This window comes from Ornithodoros turicata, chromosome 2, assembly GCF_037126465.1.
Source record: "Ornithodoros turicata isolate Travis chromosome 2, ASM3712646v1, whole genome shotgun sequence".
In the NCBI taxonomy this organism is placed as follows: domain Eukaryota; kingdom Metazoa; phylum Arthropoda; class Arachnida; order Ixodida; family Argasidae; genus Ornithodoros; species Ornithodoros turicata.
In genome coordinates this window covers 122,304,560-122,317,092 of record NC_088202.1, presented here as the reverse complement: position 1 = coordinate 122,317,092, position 12,533 = coordinate 122,304,560, and the positions used below count along the sequence as shown (strand labels likewise).

At 49.4% G+C, this 12,533-nt stretch overlaps 1 protein-coding gene across 1 annotated transcript; it reads right to left on the bottom strand.

Annotated features, from left to right (window-relative positions):
• Positions 1–9,413: 9,413 nt before the first annotated feature.
• On the bottom strand, positions 9,414–10,007 carry LOC135385010 (uncharacterized). The gene has a single exon (XM_064614188.1). The coding sequence runs from the start codon at positions 10,005–10,007 to the stop codon at positions 9,414–9,416; it is 594 nt and encodes a 197-aa protein (XP_064470258.1).
• Between the last annotated feature and the right edge of the window lie 2,526 nt (positions 10,008–12,533).

Genomic DNA, 12,533 nt, shown 5'->3' with positions numbered 1-12,533 from the left:
CTCTGGAGGTGTAACGCTGATGCCATCCTTAGCGTAGATGGCAATTCCGGCCGTTCGGTTTCCAGGACGTTTGGCTCCAGTGATGTGGCGGAAGCCGTTGATAACTCGTATATCTCACGTATCCTTTCGCGCTGTCTTCCTTGTTTTCGTTCAAACTGCTCCTGTGATAGTATCTTTTTCCTTGTCTTTTCTCGTCTTTCCTTCTCATTTCACGTGATGTCCGCATATCGACACCGCCGTTTTTCCTTTGAGATGAGCCTTCTAATGCTAACCCATTAATAAACTAGCAAATATTTCCTGTACGAATAGTTGATTTAATCTGAGATACCGACCTACACGTATCCCTCAGTCAGCGGCATTCACTCGATGGACGCCACGAGGATTAGTTCAATAAAGGGCTGCAGACTTTCATTCTGAAGTTTTCGAATGTGCCCATGGGAGACAGCTAGATGACTGATGTTAAGGGCAGCAAATCAGCCAATAGTTAATTATAAAAGTTAATTATATTATCAGCCAGTATTTATTACCCCGCATTTCGACGGTCGTTCAGTAGTTAATTCTCGCGCCGCGTTCGCTCCAAGGGCGCCATTCATCCTGTGTTACGCTTAATATATAGAGGTCAGGAAATTAAGAACCTTCCTACAAGGGGGTTCCCACATCATCTACTGCTAACATATGGTGTACCGTTATGGGGGTGTTAAACGATGAATGTTTTCCACGTGCATGTCTGTAAATTCGGTACGCAGAAGTGGATGACTACACGTAATAAAATATAATTCTGAAGTAAGATATTTCTTTTGTTCAGATAAGGCTCAATTTAACAAAGCACACTGAATCTTACAACGATTTAATCATCCCAGTATTAATCAGTGTGGTACTTATCGCCGCTACTAGTACTACCGTATTCGCTCCCTTTTCAGTAGGGGAGTAGCGATATCGCTACATATTAACTTGGTAACGGGAAAAGTATTTCCGCTACAAATGTAGGTAGCGGCGGACTCTTTCTTCGCTACAGTTACCGCCACTTTTCATGATATAGGAAATGTGGAACATGGGGCAAAAAAGCGAGAACGGCGAAGCATAATCTTTTCCTTGTTATTCCTTTTAGTTACTTGTTAATCAGGCAGACTGATGCGACGATCTTCCTCAGTTTCACTGGCTCTCGTGATCTAGACGCAGTCGAATATTTAGGAATATAATTTGTATTTGTTCTCGGCATTTCTTTCACTTTTTTAGCTCACTTTTGCGAAACACGAACAGGTATGTATAACATACCACATAATGTGGGCTAAGGTGCTACTTTCCGTCATACAATCAGTTGCAAGACTAGTGTGAGCGTGTTTATACCACATTTCAAATTGTGTTTTGCAACTTTATTGTTCGTCGTGTCGTCTGGAACGGGAATACAAAAATATATGGGAGACGCAACGAGATATCGCGATAGTCAGCCCACTCCTAGCGTACAGCATACTTTGCTTGAAGATGTTGGTGCCAGAAGTGAAGCATTTCTGGCAAGACAGAATTACCTTAGCTTACACAGGTAGCCGAACGCGATTTAGTTAATTCCTCACATTAAGTCAGAGCGTCGAACCGAAACGTTTTTCGGTTTGTTTCGGGTTCGGGTTCGGCCATAGAGGTTCGGTTCAGGTTCAGCTCCGGAGTTCACATATATCGGTTCGATTAACCGGTTCAGAGGCTCTAAACCGGTTCGGAACCGGTTTGAGGTTCTAATATGCTACAAAATTATAGTTAGCCACTAAAAATGATACAAGATCTCTTAGTTACGTTTTTTCTGCATTTTTTCTGTATTTTTGTTTTTCAACCAACAGGACCCCCTTTTTTTGGTGCTTCCCCGAGCAACGTACCGCCAATCTAGGCAGGCAGACCGCTCGAATACCCACATCACCCCCGGCACAGCACCAACCCGAACCGAATCGGTATCCCGAACCGGTAACCGAAGTTTTTATATCGGATCGGTTCCGGTCCAGCTCCAAGATGGCGCAAGTAATTGCGGTTCAGTTCCGGTTCAGTTCCAGCTGAAAATTACGATTAACTTCGGTTTTCCGTTTCGGTTCCGGTTTGATTGAAACGGTCTGCATTAAATACGTTCCACTGTAGGTATATGAGCCAAACAAAATGATGAAATAATAACATCATTCGGGAGTAATTGCATATCAAAATATGCTTAGTAATGCTCTTTGCACACTAGCTCGGTGGCGGTGCACAAACGATTAACTTCAAGGCAATTTATTGTTCACATCATTTGACATGTTTAGAGGAAAGTTATATCATAGTTCTGTTTCTGGAAATGCTTCATTATGGAGGTAATCTCACACGGGTAGACTCTTCCTGAAGAACTCATACTCCCAGAATGAGCGTACTGAACGTGGTTTAATCGTAGCAGTTAAACGGAATTAACCGTAGTATAATCAAACGCTTTGTATAAGAGAGCCGTCGTGTGGCTGGAAGAATGGAAGCAGGTGTAGGCAACAACAGTAACTACTAATTTCTGTGAGACCTGAGCTTTGGTGCAGTATGCCAACAGCACTCAGAAGGCTGTCTATTCTCTTGGAAGCACTCTTTCTTTCGAAAGCATGAACAAACATTATGCCTTTCATTTGGTCTGTTTACCACATGGTACCTAATTATTGATGACTCAATGAGGGTTCGCTTATGATGGCAGTTGCACCACTTGACCGTCGGGAGCAAGCAGACCGTCGGGGAGTAAGCAGACGGAAAAGTTTGAATTTGGGATTCGCGGATATCTCGAACAAAACACTATCATTGCAAGCTCAATGTCAAATAATATATCTTGGCTGTAAGTAACGACATGCTTCATGCTGCATAAATACTGTACCGTTTTTAGACACATTCCGCAACGAGATGCTTACGACAGTGCGTTGCCTAGAGAAGGGTATGGTAGCGGAAAAGCAGCGGCATAGTATTTACGTTACCTTTTAATTGGTTGCGGTAACGGTATCTCGTTACTTTTCCAAATTTGCAACGATGCTAGTATTGCGCTACTTTTTTGTGAAGTAGCGCGCGGTGTTGCATGACTCTGTTTCGGTAGCAGGTACAATACTGGTATTAACTGAGTTGTATTCGAGAGTAATTGCAATTACGGCACACTTCCAGTGTGGTTGGAAAAGACAAGGTTTACGATTTACGATATATCATCTATATGTACGGCACCTACGCCGATCATTTTTGGTTTAATTTTTTTATTTTTCGTTTACCCCCCCCCCCCCCCCCCCCAAATGGGTGAAATAAGAGAATCTTCACAAACCAGCTTGTCGCGTCCGACGACACCCTACAACACCTGGAGACAGCTGAAAACAGTTTCACAGTTGCATACCAATACAAAGATTGCTGCAATCATGGGTATTATCTATTCTCATGCAGCAAAGAGAGAAGAAGAAAAATACAGGAACGCGTTTGAAGAGTAATATCCACTTTGATAAGGTGTAAAAAGGAAAAATGAGAAAAACATTTAAAAAAAACTGCTTTCTCACTGAATTCCTCCGGGGATGTCTCCCTTGATCGAAACTTTAAGGGCGCTGAAAAAATGGCTAAAAAGCAAGCGAGCTGGTGAAGATGATGCATTATGTAAAGACCCCGAGACTAGAGAACACGAAGGGACAGTCACAAAAAAAACAAAAAAAAAAACGTTCGAATAGTCTGAGATGCACACACCGCATACCGCACACCGGAAGTGCCGCCATAATGGTGCGTCATCCGAATTCTCCACAGGCGCACATGTGCGTGACAGAAGGCGCACTTTGGGAAACCTCCGATGCAGACTTCACTGAGTGCCCTTCGCGTTTCCCGCTTTCGCCGCATTTCGGGGGAAGGCGCGTTCGTCGGAAAGTTTAACAGACGACTCTTTTCGGCGGCTGGTGGTTATTTTGTTTGAACAATTGGCGGCATACCAAAATAAATGGGCATACTGCGAAGGCGAAACAGCGCGGAACAATTACACTTGTGAGTTTAGTGTCTCACATTAGATACGTATTAGCAGTAAACATTTTATCCTTCGCTCTTTACTTCATCTTAAAGCTACACGAGTTTTCTCACCTCTCCACGGGAATGAGAAACACCGCAAGATCAGTTGGAAGATCTGGAAATCGGGAGGAAGACCCGGAGGATGAGGTGGTCAGTGATGAGCCACCCGCGAGCCGCCGCCGCTGCCAGTCCCCCACAAATATTGATGTGGAAGTCTTAAACGAAATGCGAAAGCAGACGGAGCTTCTCCAACGGTTTTATGATTTATTTGCGAATAGATTAATAAAACTACACACAAATGCTTCCCATTACGGGATTGTCGCTTTCGTCCTCAGAGCAGTTGTCAGAGCACAACCGTTGCTCACGACGTGGCATGATAGTCGTGATCGACCATTGCAGGGCGCCTTGGGCAGGATAAATGCGCAGCACGCCGATCCTGGTACTGCATCACGCTACTGTCGTCAGCAGCTGGTTCTCGTCGTCTCTTTAATCAATGAATCGATCAGTTTATTGTACTCCCAAAAGTCCCATACGGGCGTTACACGGGAGGAGTGTGTTACAGGAAGTGAGGAAAAAAATAATACATAGAAAAAAGGCAGTAAAACAGCAACAACAAATGGAAACAACAACAGCAACGCTGTACAAGTAGGTTACAGAAGTGAATGACGCCAAATTTATACACTGGAAACAGAATTACGAAATTGAGACGGGTCAGTTACGGTAAGGATGTGGGGCGGGAGGTTATTCCATTCAATGGCAGTCTTAGGGGAAAAAGGAATTTGAAAATGATTGAGTGTTACATTTTAAGCCAGCAACTTTGAGTTCGTGGTCGATGCGAGGTGATATTCTGTGAGGAGGATTGATGTAGGATGACCTGATGGCAGGAGAATGGTAGAACTTGTGAAACAGTGATAAGCGTGCGTCCCTCCTACGGACATGCAGTTCGGCCAGGTTGATATGTTTTTTTTAATGAGGAGATACTTGCATATGAAGCAGTTACAAGTCATGAACCTGGTTGCGCGGTTTTGAACAGCTTCGAGGTCGCGCACAAAGTAAGCAGTAGATGGATCCCACACGGCAGAGGCATACTCCAACTGAGCCCGGACTAATGTGATGTAAGCCAGCTGTTTAATATTAGGGGGAGCAGACGAGAGATGCCGTTTCAAATATCCTAAGGTCCGGTTAGCTTTGTTAACGATGCAGCTAACGTGGACGTTCCAAGAAAGATCGTTTTGCAAATTAACACCCATATACTTATTCCACAGTCTCTCTTTCGGGGTGCTCCTTTTGCGAGCGTTTTGAACAATTCTCTGCTTACTTTTCGTCCTTCCGTGAGTTATCGTGCACAACTTCTACACACCTTGCCTACCAGGGTTGTGGAATGGGGTCTCTCATTCAGTTCCAATTCCATTCCGAGGAATGGAGATTTGCGATAATTCCATTCCTTTCAATTCCTCGGAATGAAAAGGTATGGTCAATTCCCACTCCTGGAATGGCTTGTCAACCCAATTCCATTCCGTTAATTCCCTCAAGAAAAGGAAAGGACCGGTAACCGTACTGGCAAGTCCAGCAGTGCTAGAGGAGATTGACATTACCAAGCACGGAAAAAGCACACACAAGGTTATTTCACTTGAAGGAAACAGGCGGGACAACCTTCGTGTTGCGTGATACTCAAGAAGTGATTTTATCCCAGCGGAGATCGCGCCGGCAACGGCTCGGCACGAGAGGATAGCGATGGCGCTGGTGGTGGTGGTGGTGGTGGTGGTGGTGGTGGTGATGTTGAAAGGGCGATGGCGCTGGAACCGCTACAGCTGCCCCCCTCCTAGCGAATGGGCAAAGTCCATGAATGGTGCCTGCAGAGTACCGGCGCCCAGGACACCTGGCGGCGCGGCGGGAACTGGCGGGCGGAGGCTGTAGGGCAGGGACTAGCAGGCACTTTGGGTTGAGAAATGGTGTAGCCTGGCTGCGGGAAGGCTTCCGTGTAAGCCGGCTTGAGCCTAGAATAGAAACTTGGTCGTCCTTCCCGTTGATGCGCAACGTGAAGTGATTGGTGCACGGACGATGACGGGGCTTGCGTACAGCGTCGATACGCACCTTATCAAAACGTTGATCCGGCGGAAGGAAACTTGCGATAGGTGCAGAAGTGTGGCGGTGTATTTTGGCCCGTTGGCAGTGCAAGCAGAAACGTGTCCACTGCTTGATCTGGGCGTGCATGCGAGGCCAGATATCGCGAGGCAATCAACTTCTGCGTTGCCCGTATGCCAGGATGAGACAATGCTTGGAGGGTGTTGAAAACTTGCCGGCGGAGGGCGACCGGCACGAAAGTCCGAGGGTTGCCAAGAGAGGTGTCACAAACGACAGTCAATGTGGCTCCTGTAAGCTGCAGGTCCTCAAAACGGAGCGCCGAATTGGCATCCGCGCGGAGCGTGGCCAATTCTTCGTCTGAAGCCTGGTGACTGGCCAACACTTAGAGGGAGAAACGGTTGTCGGGGACAAGACGTCGGTCTCGTGACAAGGCGTTGATACGGCTGAGGGTATCCGCTACAGTATTCTTCGTGCCGCTGATGTGTCTGATATCAGTGGAAAATTCAGAAATGAATGAGAGTTGGCGGACTTCCCGAGGGGTGTAGTTGGTGCCGGATGACACGAAGGCGTAGGTTAGCGGCTCATGATTGCGAAAGTGCTTCACGGCTAGGAAGACAGCGAGGAGCTCATGTGAAAACGTGCTATAGCGCACCTCCCTGTCCTTGAGCTTGCGCGAAAAGAAAGATAGGGGCTGCCATTGCTTGGAAACTTGCTGCTGCAGGACAGCGCCGACGTCCGATGCTGACGCATCTACCATGAGGACAGTGGGCGCGTCGGGTACCGGGTGCGCCAGAAGAGTGGCGCGCGCCAGGGCGAGCTTAATCTTGGCAAATGTGTCGATGGCGGAGTGCGGCCAGTCGTGGGCGACAGAGCGACTCTTGGCTGAGGTAAGTAAAGCTTCTAAAGGGTGAAGAGTTGATGCACAGCCGGGTATGAACCGACGATAAAAGTTGACAAGGCCGAGAAATTCCCGAAGCTTGCGTGCCGAAGGCGGCTGGGGAAAGTCTCGGATGGCTTGAACCTTGGCTGGTAGTGGGGTGATACCGGTGCTCGTGATAAGGTGGCCATGGAATTCGAGCCGCTCTACGCCGAATTCGGACTTAGCGGCATTGATTACAATGTCAAAGTTGCTGAGCCAGGTGAAAAGTGCACGGAGATGTTCGACATGCTCCTGTGGCGTAGAACTTGCGATGAGGAGATCGTCGATGTATGCAAACACAAACGGGAGGCCTCTAATGACTGAGTAGATGAAACGCTAGAAGGTTTGTGCCGCGTTTTGCAGGCCAAAAGGCATCCGCAGAAACATCGCAGAAACAACGCAGGCATCCGAACGGCGTGGTGATTGCAGGTTTGCCGACATCTTCGAGCGCGACCGGGATCTGATGGTACGCACGCACCAGGTCGACCTTCGAGAAAAGTCTGGCGCCGTGAAGATGAGCGGTGAAATCTTGCACATGAGGAATGGGGTACCGACCTGGCACCGTGACACTGTTCAGGGCTTTGTAGTCTCCACATGGCCGCGAATCCCCGGTCTTCTTGGGGACCATGTGGAGAGCTGAAGACGAGTTACTGGAGGACGGTTGGACGATGCCGAGGTCGAGCGTGTGCTCGAACTCGGCTCTGGCCACTTTCAGCTCTCCGGAGCCAAGCGGCGAGGGCAAACATGCACAGGCGGCCCGGTGGTCACGACGTGATGCACGGCGTCGTGCTGGACCGACAACTTCCAGTTAGGGGGGTGAGTAAGCGCCGGAAAGTCTTGAAGAACGGCCTCGTAAGCGGTTTGAGGGTGGCGGCCGCCGGAGGGTCGGGCCCACGGTATGAGTTGGAAGGGCGGCACCCTGAACAGACAGGTTAGTGGTGATGTCTACTAAACGGCGGCGGCTCATGTCAACAAGTAGACCGAAATCGGCTAAGAAGTCAGCTCCCAGGATGACGTGGGGGACCTTGGCTAGGACCCAGACGAAAAACACGTCGTAGCCCGAGATTCAGGGTCACAAGTTTCTCGCCGAACGTGGTGATAGGGGTTGCGTTGACGGCTTGCAGGGTTTTGTTAGGTGCGCAGCGTCGAACGTCGTCAGCGGATGCTGGAATGACGCACACCTCAGCGCCAGTGTCCACTAGAAACCGTGTGCCGCAGCAGCGGTCAGTGATGAAGAAAAGACGTGGACGACTGGTAACTGTGTCAGCGAGTCTGGTCGCCGTCAGTTGCTGACGCTCTCGTTTCCCGAGTGGGAACAAGGAGGATGACAGTTGCGGGCGTTGTCGCCGAAGTTTTGGCACTACCTATGTAGCGGCTATATCCAGTAGCGATATGTAGTGGCCATATCCGCGTGACACCACTGCGCGGGATCTCCTCGGGCTCAGAAATAAACTGGTCTGACCAGTCGTCTCCCACACTGGCAACCCGGACATAATTCGCAACGTCGTGCCCTGCGGCCGAAACGACGGTGAAACCAGCAGACAGGACGACGGTTGGATGACGATGGAGGTGTTGGAGAGCGTACTATTCTGCGGGACTGTCCAGCATGGCTAGGAGAGTGGCTGCCGCGGCGCGTGGACCTGTTAAAGGAGTCGGGTAGCCGCCTCATTTCATCACGTCAAGCGATGAGTCCCGAGTTTTCTGATGGCGCCGCTGGAGAGCTGAAGGCACCGCAGGTTTTGGGTGAGGACTGCGGATGGGTGGTGTTAACCGCAGAGAGAGTGTGCGCAGAAGCTTGCGCGGAAGCAATTTCCGTTACCTTGTCGGCGCGTGCTGCGAGGGACGGTAGGTCGCTGTCGTCCGAAGCGGATAAGACCAGCTGTACGGACGGAGGCAGTCTAGAAAGAAAAAGCTCGCGGAGGAGCTTGCGGTCGAAGTTGGAGCTTCCGATGAAATGCTGCATTTGCCGCAAAACATGAGAGGGCTTGCGGTCGTCAAGAGACTCGTTCAGCACTAAATCTTGCAAGCGTTGGCGGTCAGAGGGAGATGTTCGATCGACGACTGCAATCTTCAAGGCGTCGTACGAAGCGTCAGCGGCAGAACAGTTGATAATGTCTTCGGGAAGGGCAGACAAGGCATGGTGAAATTTCGTTGCTTGGGATGTGATGTGCGTCAAGGTGAACTGTGATTCTGCTTGCCGAAACGATATGTCCGGGAGTGAACGGGTAAAGGGCGGCGGTCGTACGGCGAAGGAGGATACCAAGGGCTGCGTTCCGTTGCCGTCCATAATCACGTTCGGGTGACCAGTGTGGGAGACGACTGATGAGACCAAGTGAAGTTGAAGTTGAAGATGTCAGACTGAAGTTTTTCTGCAGACTGACGCCCTACGAAGATCTCTGCAGCCCCCCTACTCTGGACCACACCACGTGATCGAACGCCATCCCAAATGCTTTGTCATCGCCCACGGTGGTCGTCTCCCACACCAACACCCTGTAGAGTCGGTAGACCGCGGGCGCAAGGGCCTGCGGCGACGACCGACGCGGCGAGAGCTGCGGGGCCTGGGGCTTCGGGGACGATGGCTAAGGTGAAGCGAGGTGGAGACCTCGGTAGTGAGTCGCGCTTCCTCATCACGGAGAGCTTGAAAGTCAGCCAAGGTGGGGGTAACGGGGGCGGTGGATGAAGAGACTACAGAAATGGCTAGTGGAGCAATATCCATGATCTTATCCGCTATCTCCGCCAAGGCTTCCAGGGACACAGTGGAGGACGTCGTGAGGATCATGCGCACGGTGTTCGGAAGTCGCTGTAAGAACAGCTCGCGCAAGATCGATTCATCCACAGCTGAAGCACGATCGCCCAAGAGTTGCTGCATGCGACGGAGGAGTTGGGAGGGTCTCCTGTCGCCGAGGACTTCAGCAGTGAGCAGCTGGCGGAGGCGCACTTGTTCAGAAGCTGTGGTACGACGGGTCAAGGCAGTTTTGAGGGCGTCGTATGGGAGCTCCATGGGGGGAACGGTAATGATGTCCCGCACTTGACCAGCCTCGTTTGGGCCGAGCGCCCCAACGACGTGATACAATTTCGTCAACTGAGCAGTAATACCGCGGAGTGCGAACTGCGCGGTGGCGAACTAGAGGACTGGGTCACCCGGCCAAAACGGGGGGATCTTGACGGTGAGTGCGTGCAGTATAGGTTGATGAGCCCCATCACTGTGTGATGGAACGTCCTGCCTGGGAGGGATGGTCGGAGGTGTTGGTTGAGATTCCATCGAGCTCACGTTCGGGCGGCTCGGCACGAGAGGATAGCGATGGCGCTCCATGGCGATGGCGCTGGAACCGCTACACACTCTTGACCGTGTGCAGGTGTGGTGCAAAGGGTGCGAGGGCAGAAACCAGCACGTTGAAACCAAAACTGCCACCCAGGCACCCAGACCATTCCATTCTGGGCTCTGCTAAATCTGGAATGATTCTGGAATAATTCCAACTCCGGAGTTGCAACTCCGCAACCCTGTTGTATACAATGTCTACATCCCTCTCTGTGCGCATGTAGATAGACTGCAAGACAATTGAAAACGCCATAATTGCCCCGGTGTCCATGCTGAATTCCGAAAAATTATTGTCGTCTGCTATTACTGCCCACTTTGCTGTCCCTCATGCTATGCGTCCTATGGATACTTTTTTTATTAAATATACGTCGCAAACGACCAACACCAGAAGGTGTGCGTTGCGGTGCTCAGAGTGCTCGTTCGAATACTTTGACTAGAAGGCGCACACATGACGCAAACTATGACGGCATGTTTGACGCATCACTATTCGAACTATTCACTATTCGAACTATCACTATTCGAATAGCGAATCCATACACCCTTACTGTTCCCACTTAAAGAACAAACTATTTGTTGTACTCTGTTGCTTGCCAGGGGCCAAAAGTATGGAATTCCTTACCTGACGACATACGGGCTTCCACAAATTTAAGTGAATTTAGTAGACGTCTGGAAGCACACTTGTCATATCATACTTGTGTTATCATAGGCATCGATTACATTATTTTGTTACTTTCCATATCGCGATACAGTCGGCATGCTGCTTTTACACCTCATTCGTATAGCCGCTTCCTTATCAATTCTGTTGTAACTTAAAGGTAATTGTTGATCAAGAAATATTATCCATGTGTCCTGGACTGTAGATGCTCCACACGACCAATGTTACTGTGCTGGAACAAGTGTTTGTAAAAGGTGTGCGTGTAAATGGCGTGTAGCTGTTGCCTTATCTCTTCTGTTGTGACGCAAAAGTTAATTGTTCTTTATTGTTTTAGAAATATTATCCATGTGTCCTTGACTGTACATGCTCCACATGACCATTGTTACTGTGCTAGAATAAGTGTCTGTAAACGGGACTGCATTACAGGGTCAACCTCGCAGTCCCCCATTGCATCATATATGCATTGTGCATTGCTAAATAAATAAAGTGAAACTGAAACTGAACGCACCCTTTGATTCACAGACTTCCACTTAAAAAGTGCAGCTCCGCTGCTGTTCCGAAAGTATGAAGACGTTGTGATATTCAGAACCGTGGTCCCAACTTCATTCATAAACGCACATTGCTTTCCAAATTTCCATACTCCTTCGTGAGAAATTTGAGAAAAACTACCGGGCGGCAGTTCCACTTGTGACGTCATACTTGGAACTGTGCGGATTGGATAGCCACACCTAGCCAGCTCTGCCTAGCAACCAGTTTGCGTTTACACTCCGTCATGGCCGCTGTATCGTGCTGAAATAGCTGTCACGAGCTATCGGGGACCACCGCACCGTTTTATCACGTTTCTTATAAGAAATACTTCGTCTTCGAGCACGTACTCGTTCTCAATAGCTTCGGTGGTGCTTTCTGCACGCGCAGCAAGTCCGCGCATAGTGCGCCGCCAAAGCTATTGAGAATGCGTACGGGTACGTCACACGTTAGGTGTTAGGTCTTGTTGGTAGCATGAAGCACAGTGCGGGCACAGAATGTCCGCTCACGACGGTCGTCGTTGCACAACGAGGCCATCCTGTAAGGCTTGTTAAAGAAGACCGGCAAAACTATCTTTGAGGCTATTAACGACAGCAATTATCACGGAACACACCCATAACATTCACCTTCGCCCATAGATCTCCGCCATCGCATCGACGATTTGGCGTTAGCCAAGCCACGAGCGCGGCTAAGCCAGGACGAAGCCGGGATTGGTCAGGGTTTGCCGACCACAGGACCGCCGTGCCAGGGAAATTAAAAAAATTGTTTTCTTAAAAACTACAAACAAATGGGTGAAAATTTTTCACATGTATGCTCCCTGTGCGGAAACGAACGCACAACCCAAGCATGGCTCCATTCTGTCGCAGTCGAAAATCGGCGGAGCTGAGCTTTAATGTCCCATTGGCCAACGCATTTCTGTTCAAGAGTGGTGCTCGGTCTTCGTCGTTTTCAACGTGCGGTGTACGTGAAGATTCGAAACATATTCTTCTCGAATATGCCCAGTTTCACGCTGCCCGTTTGCAAGTTGA

Coding starts and splice junctions, on each gene's coding strand:
- LOC135385010 (XM_064614188.1), bottom strand. CDS start 10,007: ATGGAGCTCCCATACGACGCCCTCAAAACTGCCTTGACCCGTCGTACC.